The sequence below is a fragment of the Phyllobates terribilis genome, unplaced genomic scaffold, assembly GCF_046119375.1.
Source record: "Phyllobates terribilis strain yellow unplaced genomic scaffold, ASM4611937v1 Scaffold_1__5_contigs__length_1240528914, whole genome shotgun sequence".
NCBI classification, from domain to species: domain Eukaryota; kingdom Metazoa; phylum Chordata; class Amphibia; order Anura; family Dendrobatidae; genus Phyllobates; species Phyllobates terribilis.
In genome coordinates, this window is record NW_027362761.1 from 366,196,224 (window position 1) to 366,215,570 (window position 19,347).

At 40.1% G+C, this 19,347-nt stretch overlaps 1 protein-coding gene across 2 annotated transcripts in view; it reads right to left on the reverse strand.

Moving 5' to 3' along the window:
- HECTD4 (HECT domain E3 ubiquitin protein ligase 4) overlaps positions 1-19,347 on the reverse strand; it is a 214,682-nt gene that overhangs the window by 103,310 nt on the left and 92,025 nt on the right. For both annotated transcript variants that reach the window (XM_073676353.1, XM_073676352.1), the window contains exons 18-20: positions 13,050-13,174; positions 7,455-7,608; positions 6,793-6,893 (exon numbers count right to left, since the gene is read on the reverse strand). In XM_073676353.1, coding sequence (XP_073532454.1) covers positions 6,793-6,893; positions 7,455-7,608; positions 13,050-13,174 — 380 coding nt within the window. The remainder of the gene's footprint in view (positions 1-6,792; positions 6,894-7,454; positions 7,609-13,049; positions 13,175-19,347) is intronic.

Consider the following 19,347-nt stretch of genomic DNA (forward strand, 5'->3'; position numbering starts at 1 on the left):
AACGCCTCAGTAACATTAAAATAAACAAATCACCAGGACCTGATGGCATACACCCACGGGTACTAAGGGAACTAAGTAATGTGATAGACAGACAGTTATATCTTATATTTAAGGACTCTGTTGAGACTGGGTCTGTGCCACTTGATTGGCGACAGGCGAATGTAGTGCCAATATTCAAAAAGGGAGCGAAAAGTGACGCCGGAAACTATCGGCCGGTGAGTCTGACGTCCGTTGTGGGCAAAATTTTTGAAAGCTTCATTAAAGAGGCGATTACGGAGCATCTTGATGCTAATAATCTATTAACCCCGAACCAACATGGATTCATGAGGAATCGCTCCTGCCAAACAAACCTGATTGACTTCTACGAGGAGGTTAGCTCTCGAGTAGATCAGGGGGAACCAGTGGATGTCGTATCTCGACTTCTCCAAAGCGTTCGATAGCGTGCCACGTAATAGGTTGGTATACAAAATGAGAATGATGGGGCTGGGGGAAAATGTTTGCACGTGGGTAGCTAACTGGCTAAAGGATAGAAGGCAGAGGGTGGTTATAAATGGAATATACTCAAATTGGGTAAGTGTCACTAGTGGGGTACCACAGGGGTCTGTACTAGGCCCAATGTTATTTAATATCTTTATTAACGACAGTCAACGGGATAAATAGTAAAATATCAATATTTGCAGATGACACAAAGTTATGTGAAACAATTAATACAAAAGAGGATAGTGAAGACCTACAGAGGGATTTGGATAAGCTGGGTAGGTGGAGCATTAAATGGCAAATGAGGTTTAATGAGGAGAAATGTAAGGTCATACATATGGGAAGGAAAAATGGAAGTCACCAGTACTCACTGAATAGGAAATCATTGGGGAATTCAGAGATGGAGAAGGACTTGGGCATCTTGATTGATAGCAAACTAAATTGGAGTGCCCAAAGTCAGGCCGCTGCTGTAAGGGCAAACAGGGTAATGGGATGTTTCAGAAGAGGTATAGCTGCAAAGGATGAGAACATTGTTCTTCCACTGTACAAAGCACTGGTCAGACCACACTTGGAATACTGTGCTCAGTTATGGGCCCCAATATATAGAAAGGATATAAATGAGCTTGAAAAGGTACAAAGGAGGGCAACAAAATTAATAAGGGGAATGGAGGGACTGCAATACCCAGAGAGGTTGGCAAAACTAGGACTATTCAGCCTGGAAAAGAGAAGGTTGAGGGGGGACATAATAAATGTGTACAAATATGTTAGGGGACAGTATAGAGATCTTGCCCGGGATTTCTTCAAAAGGAGGGATATTACGGTAACAAGAGGGCATTCACTAAGACTGGAAGAGAAAAGGTTTCAGCACCAGCATAGGAAGGGGTTCTTTACGGTAAGAGCAGTGAGAATATGGAATTCACTGAGTGAGGAGACGGTAATGTCGGATTCACTACACCAGTTCAAGCGGGGACTGGATGCATTTCTAGATACCAGGCAGATTTCAGCATATACTTAAAAATAAAATAAAATAGTAGGTTGATACAGGGATTTATTCTGACTGCTGGTTTCAGAGTCGGGAGGGAATTTTTCCTCAGGTGAAGATTGGCTAAATCATTTGGGGTTTTTGCCCTCCTCTGGATCAACTTTAGCAATTACAGAACTAACAGGTCGAACTTGATGGACGCAAGTCTTTATTCGGCTTTAAAAACTATGTTACTATGTTACACTGTAATCCCTTTCCAACATGGCCAATTTCTGTTTTTTTCCTCCCCTTCTTCCCAGAGCAATAACTTTCTTAATTTTCCATCTGCATAGATTTATGAACGCTTATTTTATGCGTTTGCGGGACAAGTTGTACTAACTGAATGACACCATGTGTGGTGAAATTGAGGAAAAACCCACAATTCTGCCAATGATTTGCCAATATGATTCTACTCATCAGTAGGATTACGACTATATCAAACACGTACATTTTTTTTTTTTTTATTATTTACTGGAGACATTTTTTTTTTTTTTCCCGCCATTTTCAGAGTTCCAGAAAGCTTTCATTTTTTCGTTAACAGAGCTGTGTGAGGGATTATTTTTTGCAGGGCACAACAACATTTTTATTGATAAAATTTTGGGACAGATATGAAATTTTGATATACTGATACCAAAAATGACCCACGCAATTTTAGCGTTCTGGTGATAAACACGTGTACTTCTTTATTATCTTTATTTTTAACAGGGAAAAGGGAGGGGGGGGGGTTTCAACTTCTGATTCTTTAATTTTTTTTTTAAATCACTGTATTTATTAGTCCCCTAAAGGGACTTGAAACTGCGATCGTCTGATCGATTGTACTGTATACAGCAATACCACAATATTGCTGCATATAGTAAAAATCATGGTCTCCTTTGAAGCCTACAGGCTAGGTTTCAAAGGCGCTCCATCATGACAGGCACGTAGGTCTTCATCAGAGCTCGGCTGTCATATCGTCACGGTGGTGCCGATGGGTGCACTGTTAACAGGTTAACAGTCACAAGCTGAGCTGAGTGGCTGTTAGAGGCCAGTCTTGGCCATGTGTCACAGCCATTATCTGCCAGGCATGGGTCAGGCTCAGCCAGGTAGCCTGCTACATACAGCTGCTACCGACTTGCACCATACATGTACAGCAGATGTCAGTAAGGGGTTATAGGGAACCTGTCAGCTCCTAAACTGCTACCAAAACTGTATCCAAGCCTATTACTGGATTATAAGTAGCTACTTTATGTGACATACACTTATTTCTAAAGCTAAAAAATAAAGTTATAAATTTGGCTTGCGGCATGCAGAATAGCCAGGACTAGTCCAGTGGGGCATTGATTACCCCAGGCAGCACACGACCCCATGGGCGTGATTATAAGATCCAAGGCAGGACTAGTCTAGGGTGATCAAAGCCCCGCTGGCTAGTACTGGCTAAAGCATACTGCAACCCAGATTTATAACTTGATTTTCACAAGAAGATTTGTGGGCATAGCCGCTACGGTGCATATAGGTAAATCCAGACCTAATATTAATTATTGATTTCTGTGGGCAAACCTCAATCCCTTTTAAGAAAAAAGGTCTTCCTTGTCTACTTTATACTTAAATCTCTTTCTGTAACCTTAGCGGGCTGCACATACACTACCATTCAAAAGTTTGGGGTCATTTAGAAATTTCATTATTTTTGAAAGAAAAGCACATTTTTTTTTCAATGAAGCCAACATTAAATGAATCAGAAATACACTCTATACATTGTTAATGTGGTAAATGACTATTCTAGCTGCAAACGTCTTGTTTTTATTGCAATATCTACATAGGTGTATAGAGGCCCATTTCCAACAACCACCACTCCAGTGTTTTAATGGTACATTGTGTTTGCTAACTGTGTAAGAAGGCTATTGGATGTTAAGAAAACCCTAGAAAACCCTTGCACAAGTACAGTGCCTACAAGTAGTATTCAACCCCCTGCAGATTTAGCTGGTTTGATAAGATGCAAATAAGTTAGAGCCTTCAAACTGCAAACGAGAGTAGGTTTTATGAACAGAAGCATAAATCTTACAAACCAAAAAGTTACGTTGCTCAGTTGAATTTTATTAAATTTTAAACATAAAAGCGTGGGTCAATTATTATACAACCCCTATGTTTAATATTTTGTGGAATAACCCTTGTTTGCAATTACAGCTAATAATCGTCTTTTATAAGACCTGATCAGGCCGGTACAGGTCTGTGGAGTTATCTTGGCCCACTCCTCCATGCAGATCTTCTCCAAGTTATCTAGGTTCTTTGGGTGTCTCATGTGGACTTTATTCTTGAGCTCCTTCCACAAGTTTTCAATTGGGTTAAGGTCAGGAGACTGACTAGGCCACTCCAACACCTTGACTTTTTCCCTCTTGAACCAGGCCTTGGTTTTCTTGGCTGTGTGCTTTGGGTGGTTGTCTTGTTGGAAGATGAAATTACGACCCATCTTAAGATCCTTGATGGAGGAGCGGAGGTTCTTGGCCAAAATCTCCAGGTAGGCCGTGCTATCCATCTTCCCATGGATGCGGACCAGATGGCCAGGCCCCTTGGCTGAGAAACAGCCCCACAGCATGATGCTGCCACCACCATGCTTGACTGTAGGGATGGTATTCTTGGGGTCGTATGCAGTGCCATCCAGTCTCCAAACGTCACGTGTGTGGTTGGCACCAAAGATCTCGATCTTGGTCTCATCAGACCATAGAACCTTGAACCAGTCTGTCTCAGAGTCCTCCAAGTGATCATGAGCAAACTGTAGACGAGCCTTGACATGACGCTTTGAAAGTAAAGGTACCTTACGGGCTCGTCTGGAACGGAGACCATTGCGGTGGAGTACGTTACTTATGGTATTGACTGAAACCAATGTCCCCACTGCCATGAGATCTTCCCGGAGCTCCTTCCTTGTTGTCCTTGGGTTAGCCTTGACTCTTCGGACAAGCCTGGCCTCGGCACGGGAGGACACTTTCAAAGGCTGTTCAGGCCGTGGAAGGCTAACAGTAGTTCCATAAGCCTTCCACTTATGGATGATGCTCCCAACAGTGGAGACAGGTAGGCCCAACTCCTTGGAAAGGGTTTTGTACCCCTTGCCAGCCTTGTGACCCTCCACGATCTTGTCTCTGATGGCCTTGGAATGCCCCTTTGTCTTTCTCATGTTGACCATGTCTGAGTGCTGTTCACAAGTTTGGGGAGGGTCTTAAATAGTCAGAAAAGGCTGGCAAAAGAGATCTTTAATCCACACATGTGAAGCTCATTATTCTTGGTGCCTGAACTACTTCTTAATACTTTAGGGGGACCAAACAGAATTCTTGTGGTTTAAGGGGTTGAATAATAAATGACACTCTGAATTAACTTTTAACGTTTAAAAAAAAAAAAAAAAAAAAAAAATTTGCTGCAGTGCATTTCCCACTTCCAGGCTGATCTACAGTACAAATGCCACAATGCCAAATTAATTCCGCATGTGTCAACCAGCTAAATCTGCAGGGGGTTGAATACTACTTGTAGGCACTGTATGTTAGCCCAGCTGAAAACGGTTTGGCTGATTTGAGAAGCTATAAAATTGACTTTCCTTTGAGTTAGTTGAGAATCTGGAGCATTACATTTGTTTGTTCTATGAAACTCTCAAAATGGCCAGAAAAAGAGAACTTTCATGTGAAACTAAAAGTCTATTCTTGTTCTTAGAAATGAAGGCTATTCCATGCGAGAAATTGCCAAGAAACTGAAGATTTCCTACAATGGTGTGTACTACTTACTCCCTTCAGAGGAGAGCACAAACAGGCTCTAACCAGAGAAGAAAGAGAAGTGGGAGGCCCCGCTGCACAACTGAGCAACAAGACAAGTACATTAGAGTCTCTAGTTTGAGAAATCAACGCCTCACAGCTACTCAACTGGCAGCTTCATTAAATAGTACACGCAAAACGCCAGTGTCAACGTCTATAGTGAAGAGGCGACTCCGGGATGCTGGCCTTCAGGGCAAAGTGGCAAAGAAAAAGCCATATCTGAAACTGGCTAATAAAAGGAAAAGATTAATATGGGAAAAAGAACACAGACATTGGACACAGGAAGATTGGAAAAAAAGTTTTATGGACAGATGAATCAAAGTTTGAGGTGTTTGGATCACACAGAAGAACATTTGTGAGACGCAGAACAACTGAAAAGATTCTGGAAGACTGCCTGACGCCATCTGTCAAGCATGGTGGAGGTAATGTGATGGTCTGGGGTTGATTTGGTGCCGGTAAAGTGGGAGATTTGTACAAGGTAAATAGGATTTTGAATAAGGAAGGCTATCACTCCATTTTGCAATGCCATGCCATACCCTGTGGACAGCGCTTGATTGGAGCCAATTTCATCCTACAACAGGACAATGAACCAAAGCACACCTCCAAATTATGCATGAACTATTTAGTGAAGAAGCAGGCAGCTGGTATTCTATGTGTAATGGAGTGGCCAGCGCAGTCACCAGATCTCAACCCCATTGAGCTGTTGTGGGAGCAGCTTGACCGTATGGTACGCAAAAAGTGCCCATCAAGCCAATCCAACTTGTGGAGGGGCTTCAGGAAGCATTGGGGGAAATTTCTCAAGATTACCTCAGCAAATTAACAGCTAGAATGCCAAAGATCTGCAATGCTGGAATTGCTGCAAAGGGAGCATTCTTTGACGAAAGCAAAGTTTGAAGGAGAAAATTATTCTTTCTAATAAAAATCGTTATATTTCTAACCTTGTCAATGTCTGGACTATATTTTCTATTCCTTTTGCAACTCATTTGATAAATAAAAGTATGAGCTTTCATGGAAAACACAAAATTGTCTGGGTGACCACAAACTTTTGAACGGTAGTGTATACAGGAAAGAATCACTAAGACTAAAGATGGCCATACACAGATACATGCAGTCCGAACCCATAGATTTAGAAAGGACTGGCTGACCATCGAACCATCAGATACACCGTCAATGGTAAATGTTGGGGGGGATGAGTATTGGGCAGTCTGGGCATATGCTCAATCCTTTGCACCCGTTAGAAATAAGCCAGCACCAGAGCTGTAAGGCAGTAACTCGTGCCCCACTACTCCAAGCTCAGCGAAATAGTAACAGATATCTAAAGGTTTAGGGTCTCCTTTAGGTCTTCACAACATCTGTAATGATGAGAGCTACATACAAGATGGACAACCTCTGTGTGTTTGTGCAAATACAGCTAACCATGGTTTTTCTATCTTTGGCTAGTGTTTAATTAGGTGTCACAAACTAAACAGATAAAAAAATAAAACCTAGTTCTCAGCAGTTCCTTAGCAATAGAATAAAACTCACCTATCATCTGATAAAAATTTGCTCTTCTGATCAGAAATTCCATTTGGAGAGTTCCCAATATCTGCCAAAGCCGTGCACTGGGTTTTTAGAAGAAGAGCCGTCTAATCTCAAGCGAATTCGAAAAACAAGAAATACAGAAATATTATTAAAATTATTGACAAAAGGAAACTCTATATTAACATAATTTAAAAAAGGTTATTAGAAAACGTGCTTAACATATAAACTAAAATAAACCTTTATTATTTGGTGCATCGTTACACATGATGTGATCATTTCAATTTCTAATAATGTGTTTTAAACTCTACAAGCAGGGCTGTGGAGTCGGAGTCAGTATAAAATGGACCTCCTCCAACTCCTAAAATATATAATAAATTAGGTACAGTAGTTTAATGCAGTTTGTGGGGAATATTTTTTCATAAGAATTCGGGAAATCTAAGGGTCTAGACTTTTAGCTGAGATGAATCTGTGCTGCAATAAATTTATCACTTAAACATGAGCCATGTATGAGGGAGTCTTGGAGTCGGAGTAGTGGAGTTGGAGTTGGTGTCATGGAAAGTGAGGAGTCGGAGTCGGCGGTTTGGCTTACAGACTCCACAGCCTGGGCTGCAACAAGCTTTCCTCAGTGCGGAGAATAAAGACATGAGACAGACTTCGCTCCATACCTGGCTGGTATACAGTACTAGCTGTACAAGTTGGGGCATCAGGGCATCTGCCATTGTTAACGTCTGTAGATTTGGATGCATGAGGGATGTAAGGAGCACAGGAAGGAGATGGCCAAGCATGGTGGACTTTGTAATTTGTTCTAAGCCCTTTAATCTGAAACAAAATATAGTTACCAAAAGCATGTTAAAAAATTGTGCATATTCTATGATTAGCTACACATGTATATATATCTACATACATAATATCTACACACCTCAATATTTAAATAACACCAAGAACGAAAAGGAGTGGAATTATAAAAATCACAGGATCGACAGACATGTTAATATAAAAGAAATAGAAACAAAACTTTTAACATCTCAATTTATTCAGTATCAAGCATGAGCGCCACACACAGAGATACACACACTTACACACCTTGGCAGCTATCAATGACGTTATTAGTGGTTGTCTGAGGAGTGTTATGCTACGCTTAATGCACTTAGACACACGTCATCAAGCTCTACTGCTGGCAGCTCCCTTTGCAATTGCCTACCAATGACATTCGAGGCCATGGTAATATGGTTAGACCATGTAGACTGCTCACAGCAGCACAAGTAACTTGCGGCCTAGAACTGTTGTGTTGAAAAATGGCATGAGGTCAGTGGAACACCTATAGCTGTATATCAAGCTCGTAGCCCAATTTTGTGCAACCACCTTCTAATGGTTTGTGTAGACAATGGTGCCTTTAGCTTGGTAAGTGACGTCCAATTTCACTTCCAGTACAGACTGGATAAATAATAGAACTAGTGTTATGACCATATCTCCAAAGTGTAGCTAAGCTCTTTTTTCAATACATCAACACAAGGCCATTGTTGCTCATGGTACTGTGAGCAGCCCAATTGTGCTACCATGGCCTGCAGAGTCTCCAGACTTTTTTCCCCATTGAGCACATCAGGGATGTCATTGGTCGACCACTGTAAAGGGAGCTGCCGGCAGCGGATCTTGATGATTTGCCCAAGTGCATTCAGTGTGACAGAACATTCCTCAGACAACCATTAATAACCTCTTTGCTAGCAGCCAAAGCGTTTAAGTGCATATATTTCTGAGCTTAGCGCTCATACTCGATGCTGAATAAATCAAGATGATTTGAAAATTTGGATTCCATTTTTTCATCATTTGCGCATCATTAATAAAGTTTACTGATACACTGAAATCCATGACTTCTCCATTGTTACAATTGCAATGTTGAGGAGTGTGTATTTGTACATGTATATGTATCTACCCTTCCTTTATTAATTTAAAGGTTATGGCCACATCTGACAAGGCAAAAAGTATATTTAAATGTGCCATAAGCTACCTACCTTTCTTTAAAAAAGTTGCACTAAGTTTCAGGCCACAATCTTTATTCCTTCATCGATTTTCAGCCTACTCAATAAGCATTTTGCAACCTACTCCTAGTTTCAGACTTTTCTCATTACAGGTGAGATCCTCTTAGTAATAAATGTTACATATGAGGTCTGGGTGCACAGTGTGCTGCAGCCTTCACTAGCTCTTATGTACTAGCATATCTTCATTCCTGTATCAATTTTCATTTCTAAAACCCATACAGCCTGCTGTACAGTCATGGCCAAAAGTATTGAGAATGAGACAAATACTAATTTTTCCAACGTTTACTGCTTCATTTTTTGTAATGGCAATTTGCATATACTCCTGAATGTCAAAGAGTGATCAGCTTAACAGCAATTACTGTACTTGCAAAGTCAATATTTGCCCAGAAAATGAACTTTAACCCCCAAAACACATTTCAACATCATTGCAGTCCTGCCTTAAAAGGAGCAGCTAACATCGTTTTAGTGATTGATCCATTAACACAGGTGTGGGTGTTGATGAGGACAGGGCTGGCGATCAATCAGTCATGATTAAGTAAGAATGACATCACTGGACACTTTAAAAGGAGGCTGGTTCTTGGTATCATTGTTTCTCTTCAGTTAACCATGGTTATCTCTAAAGAAACACGTGCAGCCATCATTGCACTGCACAAAAATGGCCTGACAGGGAAGAGTATCGCAGCTACAAAGATTGCACCTCAGTCAACAATCTATCGCATCATCAAGAACTTCAAGGAGAGAGCTTCCATTGTTGTCAAAAAGGCTCCAGGGCGCCCAAGAAAGACCAGCAAGCGCCAGGACCGTATCTTAAAACTGTTTCAGCTGCGGGATCGGACTACCAGCAGTGCCGAGCTTGCTCAGGAATGGCAGCAGGCTGGTGTGAGTGCTTCTGCACGCACTGTGAGGCAGAGACTCTTTGAGCAAGGGCTGGTTTCAAGGAGGGCAGCAAAGAAGCCACTTCTCTCCAGAAAAAACATCAGGGACCGACTGATATTCTGCAAAAGGTACAGGGAGTGGACTGCTGAGGACTGGGGCAAAGTCATTTTCTCTGATGAATCCCCTTTTCGATTGTTTGGGACATCTGGAAAACCGCTTATTCGGAGAAGAGGTGAGCGCTACCACCAGTCTTGTCTCATGCCAACTGTAAAGCATCCTGAAACCATTCATGTGTGGGGTTACTTCTCAGCCAAGGGAATCGGCTCACTCACAGTCTTGCCTAAAAACACAGCCATGAATAAAGAATGGTACCAGAATGTCCTCCAAGAGCAACTTCTCCCAACCGTCCAAGAGCAGTTTGGCGCCCAACAATGCCTTTTCCAGCATGATGGAGCACCTTGCCATAAAGCAAAGGTGATAACTAAATGGCTCATGGAACAAAACAGAGATATTGGGTCCATGGCCTGGAAACTCCCCAGATCTTAATCCCATTGAGAACTTGTGGTCAATCATCAAGAGACGGGTGGACAAACAAAAACCAACAAATTCTGGCAAAATGCAAGCATTGATTATGCAAGAATGGACTGCTATCAGTCAGGATTTGGTCCAAAAGTTGATTGAGAGCATGCCAGGGAGAATTACAGAGGTCTTGAAGAAGAAGGGGCAACACTGCAAATATTGATTTGCTGCATTAACTCATTCTAACTGTCAATATAACCTATTGGTACTCATAATATGATTGCAATTATATTTCTGTATGTGATATAAACATCAGACAAACACTAATAAAAACCAGAGGCCAGCAGATCATGTGAAAATATAATTTTGGTGTCATTCTCAAAACTTTTGGCCATGACTGTAGGTGCTCTTCTCTGTGTCTACCCAGTGTGATCTTTTATCCCTCCCAATTGAGAGTGCAATGTGTGCTATTATGTGTGATATGTCTGATACACTACAGTGTGTGATCTGCCCTCTCTGATGACTTGGATGCTTTCCTCATGTTCTGATCAGCAATATACATCCTTCTCAGCCTCCCTTTTGGCATCTCAAAACAAAAGAGAAAGGAAAGGAAAACCAGAAGTGTGCTATCAAATCTTAGCATAGCTGGCTGTTCGGCTACCTTTGACAAAGAGTTACATAGACTACAGTATCAGAAATTCAGCTACTTTTTATTAAAGATTATTTTGAAAGTATCCCAAATCTGTATTTACGAAAGCAAATGAACACCAAAAAAAAAACAGTGCAAAGAGGTCAATAACTTTTCACATATGCTTACATTTGTATAAGAGTCCGAAGTGATGGACATGCATCTCATGTGTATGGCTAGCAAAAGTTAATCTTTAGCCAAAAAACAACTGATGCAACTCATTCCTTGCATCTTTCATATGAGCTTTAAAAATGTACTAAAAACTTAAACAATGTAATAAAAAATAAATATGTTGCCAAAATTATTGTTTTTTTATCTAAAAGCAAACCCCACACAAAATGCTTAAATAATATATTGAATAAAATTAAAAAATGATCTGATTCTGGCTGCAATTACCATTTATGTCTATTTATATATCATCAAATTCAGAAGAGCTAAGCCAGTTACATATTTAAATAGAATGGCAGCACTGTATAAATTAACAAAAAAGTAGAAAGCAAGATAAAAGCTTTCTTACCTTACCATTCTCTCAGATTATATATAAAAAATAAAATACACAACATAATGTATTATTCTTAAAATGGCAAATAATAGTTACAATGGTTCGATCAAGACAGCAATTGTTTGCAAGAAATAAATTATATGTTCAATTGGAATTAAAGGGACTGTCACCGGGTTTTTGCTACCTAATCTGAGAGAAGCATGATGCAGGAGGGGCAGAGACTCCAGCGATGTGTCACTTACTTTACTGGATGGTGAGCTCTGTATAACCCCACCCACATCACTGATTGGCAGCTTTCGGTGTACACTGTGCATAGGCAGAAAGCTATAGAAAGAATATGCAGAACTATATGGTAGAAGGTTTACTAGTCCTTCAATGATAACCTCCTGATTGTAAAACAATGATTTTTAGAAAAACTACAATAAGCAGCCCAGTAAGTGATACATTGCTGTAATCAGGATCTCTGCCCCTACATCATGCTACCCTCAGTCTAAGTAGCAAAAACCTGTGGACAGATTCCTTTTAAAAGGGATCATCTCATGAATACGGCCCCCAACCAAATGAGCTAATAGAGAACATAGCTGTCAGATTGTGGGATCTCTGGCTCATAACCCCCTTTTTGAGCTAGAATTAAGTCCAGCTTAATGGCTACCATATAGAAAACACTTGGGCCAACATATTAGAACTCACGGGTCAGTGGTGACAACAAAGACCAGTTCACCACTCATGACCGTGAGTAAAAAATGCCTACTCAGAAAACAGAATGAAAAACAGCGAAGAGGAGTAGTAATGGCATAAAACAGCAAAATTTTATTAATCGATTAAAAGTATACAATCATGATACAAAAGATATATAAATACATATAAATGTAAAGACAATGGGTGAATATTGGATCAAAAGAAGAAAAACCCCCGTAACATCTTCAAAACCCCTCATACATATATGTTCCAGGGTACAATGGGTACAGTTGAAATCCACAGGAAAATATAGTAGAGGGGAGGGAAAGAGTAGAGGGGAAAGAACAGACAAGAGTACGCGGGGAGGGTGGAACCAGGAAGAGAGTATAGGATCTCAATCAGAAAAACACGTGCCTCTTGATAAAGCCAAACGCGAAACGCGCGTCGAGGCCCATAGTGGATGTCCACTGACTGCCTCTCTGTGCCCTCCACACTTGTGAGAGTTATCAATCAGCTCGGTGAGTGCCCTGATCTATTTACTATTATGGTCTCCCACTTGGGAATTACAATTAAGGGTGATCTCATCCTGTTTTTCTGATTGAGATCCTATACTCTCTTCCTGGTTGATCCAATATTCACCCATTGTCTTTACATTTATATGTATTTATATATCTTTTGTATCATGATTGTATACTTTTAATCGATCAATACAATTTCGCTGTTTTATGCCATTACTACTCATCTTCGCTGTTTTTCATTCTTAATGGCTACCATGTAATACTGTATTATAATGACTGGCTACACGGTCCTAAAGGCAAAATTAGCCGTTTACAGGGGGTTCAAGGAGAAGCACTTGAAAAGGGTTGTCTCTGATGAAATGTAGATTTATTATGGCTAATTTATGACAATGGAAGTTTCTTTTTTTTTCTACCATGCATAAAAATGTTACAAACTCACATACCTAACATCCCTATCTGGGAAATCACTGTTGATGAGAGCAGTTGTGACACGTTGAAGCATTTCCAGGACTTCATCACATCCCGTTAATATTTGTGTTGCTAAGCCTAAAATGCTAGTCTGAAGTTCCTAAAAAGAAAGACATGGAGGAATAGAAAAAGAGAAAAAATCAAACAAATCCCACATTAGTTAATATTCACCTAAAAATAAATACAGCTAAATGTGTGCAAAGTGTGGGGACATAAGAATATACAATGTTGAGTTGCCCAAAAAAAAGTTTCAGACTTACTCACATTGACACTGCACTTATGTTGCAGAACATAAAACATGAATGCATGTGCATGTGATAGTAGAAAAAAAAATATAGGAGAATTTTTATCCAGATGACAATTTAAGACATTTTTAGAAAAAACATCTTATAAAAAAAAAGAAAAAAACAAAAACACAAAAAACTGATTTACGGTCTTTAGTAATAATGAATATTCTCATTAAAAAGAATAGGAAGAAAAAACTTCTCTACATTCAACACCCAAGCAATCAATGTTTTGACAATAAGCTACTCGTGGCGCTTGTTAGAAAAGGATGATCATCAGTCTCTAAAATGTAAAAAAAAAAATAAAGACTAAAGCAATTTTTAGTAGAAATATGGAGATTTTTAGAGCAGTCAAAACTCATGACAACACTTGATAGGTGAGGGTTAAAGCAGTTTAAAGAGGATCTGTCAGTAGGATGAACCCTCCTAAGCCATCTATATGGGCAAGTAGGTCATAGGAAGCTGAATAAAATGATACCTTAAGATCTGCAATCTGATGTCTTGTTCCTGAGAAATCCATTTTTTTAACACATTTTATAAGTGGTCATAAACTTGAAAAAAAACTCATGAAAAAATAACGTTACGTTAAAACCAAGCACACCATTGTTTTTCTTATGAAATTTTCAATAAGTTTGATGTGTCACATGACCCTCTTCCCATTGAAAAAAATAAAGTTGGATCCAAAATGGCCAACTTCAAAATGGCCGCCATGGTCACCACCCATCTGGAAAAGTTTCCCCCCTCCCATATACTAATGTGGCACAAACAGGAAGTTGATATCACCAACCATTCCCATTTAATTTAGGTGTATCCATATAAATGGCCCACCCTGTATAATATATATAGGAGGGTTCATCTTACTGACAGATTCCCTTTAAACATACCCAGGCTGATCGACCTACTAGTAGCAGAACCAGGACAAGCTTGAATCCTCCTTGTCCTGAACTATTCCATCTGATAAGAATTTGCCACATGTATACTGAGCCTTTGTGAAGAGATGTCAGGTGAGTCACTTAAGAGGACTTGTCCCTTGCCATAAATATATAATTTTTTTTCTTGGAGTAAATGCCACTGTTCTCCTGAATCTGGCATTTATTTTTTCTTTTGCACCATTTCTGCTCAGTCTTGCCCAACCCTTTGATATTCTTTAGGCTAGGCCACTTCTTGCAGCTTCTCAGGTTTCCACAGCTTCTTTGAAATCGCTTGATGTTCATTACTGTGTCATTCTTGATGGTGTCTAGCCAATGGGTCTTTGGGCTCCCGTTTCCTTTTACCACTGACCATTCAGTAGAATCTCCTTTTGTAGAGGATTGGCCCTCATCACATGTCCAAAATAAGACAGCTTCTGTCTGGTGACCTTGTCTTCCAGGGACAACTCTCGGTTTTTATGTTCTTTGTTGGTGACCTAGCTGTCCATGGAATTTGTAATAGTCTTCTCCAGCACAATAGCTCTGCTTTTATAAGTGTACTCGCCTCACAGAAACATGTAGCAATTGTAGACACAATTACAGTGATCAATTTTTGTTTGATGGTGATTGAGATGTCCTTATTTGTTCCATGCTTACCATGAATACTCCAATCAACAAGGTAACCAAGGAAAACAAAGCAGCCAACACTTCTATTTCTTCATTGTTGATCTTTATGTGGATTTCCTCATTGGTGACAGCCAGGATTTTGTTCTTGATGTTCAGGTAAAGTCCCCATCTTCACACTTTCTTCTTTCAACTTCAGGATAGGCTTCTTCAGGTCCTTCTCAATCTGTGCCAGCAGGGTTTTATCTGCTTATCTCAGATTGCTGGTGATTCTACCACCTATTTTCACACCCTATACTTGAATCCCCTAAGTCCAGCTTCATCATAATTGCAAAAGACACTCTGCAGTCGCTGCGGCCAATAAGTGAAGGTCATGACCGGGAAAGCTCCCTCCGTTCACTCAGATTCATTTAATATTGTTTCTAAACCTGTTTTTTTTTTTAAAAAAGCTTCAGATCACAGATGGGGGCAATTTTCCTACCAATAATACAGGTGCTTCTCACTAAATTAGAATACCATCAAAAAGTTAATTTATTTCAGTTCTTCATTACAAAAAGTGAAACTCACATAATATATAGAGTCAGTACAAACCAAGTGCTCTATTTCAAGTGTTTATTTCTGTTAATGTTGATGATTATGGCTTACAGCCAATGAAAACACAAAAGTCATTATTTCAGTATATTAGAATAATTATCAAAAAACACCTGCAAAGGCTTCCGATGCATTTAAAAAGGTCCTTTAGTCTGTTTCAGTAGGCTCCACAATCATGGAGAAGACTGCTGACTTGACAGATGTCCAGAAGGCAGTCATTGACACACTCCACAAGGAGGGTAAGCTACAAAAGGTCATTGCTAAAGAAGCTGGCTGGTCACAGGGTGCTGTATCCAAGCATATTAATGGAAAGTTGAGTGGAACAAAAAAGTGTGGTAGAAAAAGGTGCACAAGCAACTGGGATAACCACAGCCTTGAAAGGATTGTTAAGAAAAGGTCATTCAAAAATTTGGAGGAGATTCACAAGGAGTGGACTGCTGCTGGAGTCATTGCTTTGAGAGCAATGGGCTACAAGTGTCGCATTCCTTGTGTCAAGCCACTCATGACCAATAGACAACGCCAGAAGCTTCTTACCTGGGCCAAGGAGAACAAGACCTGGACTACTGCTCAGTGGCCCAAGGTGTTGTTTTCAGATGAAAGTAAATTTTGCAGAGTCTGGATGAAGAGTGGAGAGGCACACAATCCAAGCTGCTTGAGGTCTAGTGTGAAGTTTCCACAATCAGTGATGGTGGGGAGCCATGACATCTGCTGGTGTAGGTCCACTGTGTTTTATAAAGACCAAAGTCAGAGCAGCGGTCTACCAGGAAATTTTAGAGCACTTCATGCTGCCCTCTGCCGACAAGCTTTTTGGAGATGGAAATTTCATTCTCCAGCAGGACTTGGCACCGGTCCACACTGCCAAAAGTACCAATACCTGGTTTATAAACAACAGTATCACTGTGCTTGATTGGCCAGCAAACTCTCCTGACCTTAACCCCATAGAGAATCTATGGGGTATTGTCAAGAGGAAGATGAGACCCCAGACCCAACAATGCAGACGAGCTGAAGGCTGCTATCAAAGCAACCTGGGCTTCAATAACACCTCAGTAGTGCCACAGGCTGATCGCCTCCATGCCACGCCGCATTGATGCAGTAATTGATGCAAAAATAGCCCTGACCAAGTATTGAGCGCATTTACTGAACATACATTTCAGGAGGACATTTCGGATTTTAAAAGCATTTTTCAAGCTGTTGTTATAAAGTATTCTAATTTACTGAATGACTTTTGTGTTTTCATTGGCTGTAAGCCATAATCATCAACATTAACAGAAATAAACACGTGAAATAGATCACTCTGTTTGTAATGACTCAATATAATTTATCAGTTTCACTTTTTGTATTGAAGAACTGAAATAAATTAACTTTTTGATGATATTCTAATTTAGTGAGAAGAACTTGTACTTTTACATAGAGAACTTAATAGAGAACTTCCTGACATCCACGCTGGGTTTTGTAAGGGCAGAGGGACCCGTGATCATCTTGCAAAGCTGAGGTGGATCATAGAAAAGACAAATTAGTACCAAAGGAAGCTCAACCTGTGAATTATTGATTATACCAAAGCTTTTGACTGTGCTGAGTATAGTAAGCTTTGGGAAGCACTGAGTGGAGTAGGAGCCGGCGCACATTATTAGGTTAATCAGGTCACTCTACAACGAGCAAGATGCTAAAGTGCGAACCAGGTATGGAAATACAGAATGGTTCAAGCTCAAAAAGAGCACAAGGAAAAAATGCAAGCGCTTTACTTTACGACCGATCCTCAAAGTAGTATTGTCAGTTCATACTTGTAGTATTTTTTACACATGTTATAGCCAGGAGTTATGGCTAGATGATTTATACCCTTGAAAGTGTCATTAAATATGGAAAGAAAAAATAATGGCAAATAACCAAGTGAGCTTTTGTTTGATAGAATTACTGCTGTCTGTCATAAGGGACGCAATGTATCGTACAATTTTTGAATGTGTTTTTCTTTAAATACTCTATCGAAACACACAAAACAAGCGTAACAGTGGTCAGTGAGAAGACGAGATCCAACATGACAATGGTCCGTGAAGTGACATGCAACAATAATATATATTCAACAGTCGACAGATATCAATGAAGCACTTCATGTATATGTTCCTGGGAACAATGATATTGTATCATTGAGGTAGCAGGTCTGCCAAATGCACTTCTCATGGATTTCACGGTTCTCTTCTCATCCATCTAAAAGCTCATGTTATACTCATGTATTATTCTCAAATATGGGAACAAAACGCAGTTCTCTCCTGCACCAAACAACTCAGAATAGCCACTGAATGTAAATACTTAAAGGGAAGCTGTCGCCAGGCTTTTACTACCCAATCTGAGAGCAGCATGATGCATTTTATCTGCTGCAGATCTAGCAGTTACCTGTAGGCGGACACCTGTATAATCCCACCCACATCACTGATTGGCAGCTCTCTATACACTGTACATGGACAGAAAGCTGCCAGTGATGAGGGTGGGGTTATACAGAGCTCAGGCATATTGAGGGCTAGGTGGCAGCAGGTTTACTAGTCCTGTAGTGATAAAATCACTGTTTTAGCAACAGGAGATTATCAAAACCACACTAAGCAGCCCAGTAAGTGACATCACTGGAATCGGGATCTCTGTCTCTACATCATGCTGCTCTCAGATTAGATGGCAAAACCCTGATGACAGATTCCCTCTAAAGAGGAGCTATTCCCATCTTAAGTACTTACGACACAACTGAAAAATGCCTAATTTCAAGAATTCTTACCATATACCATTAACCTTCTCCCTTCCCATTGTCCAATGTATCAATGTAACTTGGTGAGTTTGATTTTTATAGAGTTTTGAACAAGTCGTATAGTTTTAACTATTTCTTAAAGCACCACTTCAGCGGAATTTTTTTCAACGCTGGAGTGGTGCTACTAAATAAAGGTCCCCACCCAATCTTATACTTACCCGCAGAGGTCTTCTCCTTTTTTTCGGCGCCGATTTTGTCCTGCAGCGCCATCTTCTGACCACAGCTTCTAAGTGGCCGGAAGTCAGAAGCTAGGTCACAAGCTCTCTATACAAGTCTATGAGAGCTAGAACGAGGATCTCAGACTTACACTGAGTTGGGACCTTTGGCGCGCTCCATGAAATACTGAAGCAATCCAGCAGGTCACAAACTGCAGGAGACTGATCGGAGCGACGATGATAGAAGGTTAAGATGGTGGAGGGCAAGTATCAGACTAAGTGCAGGTGCCTTAAATTAGAAGCACCACTCCAGCAGTGCAATAAAAAAAACAAATCCCTGGAGTGGTGCAAATTAGCAAATAGGGATCACAAGACTGACCTCATTTGTATAGATATGGCATCTTCCCAGAAGTGGAAACCAGCTATTTATGGTGTATCTCATGGGTTCGCCATAAGTACTTAACATGAGAATATGCCCTTATTTTGGAGTTACCCTCGGTGCTTTATAGACTATTTTATAATATTTTCGTTGAAATGTTAGTAGCGATTTCCGAGGTAAAATACTACTTTACAACAAAGTTATCATCAGAAAAAAACCTATTGTTAAAATCAGGTTTTTGGGTAATATTATTTTTCCACGTTTCACAATCTGGATTTGGAATACAAAAATAGAAATCTTGCAGTTTTCACACTAGCAAAGTTACCTTTTTGTAGACCATCTTCCGATTTCAGGAAACAACACATGTACATTAGTCACAATAGTCAGACCCCTATCCTATCCTTTGTATTGAAGTATCTAATTAGCATGTGCAAAAGTCATTGTTAAGAAAGGGGGAACAGGATATTTGGTGGATCCTGTGTTATCAGATGTGTATATAGGCATTATCTGTCATTGCAATCCTGCCTCTAGTGATAGGAAAACT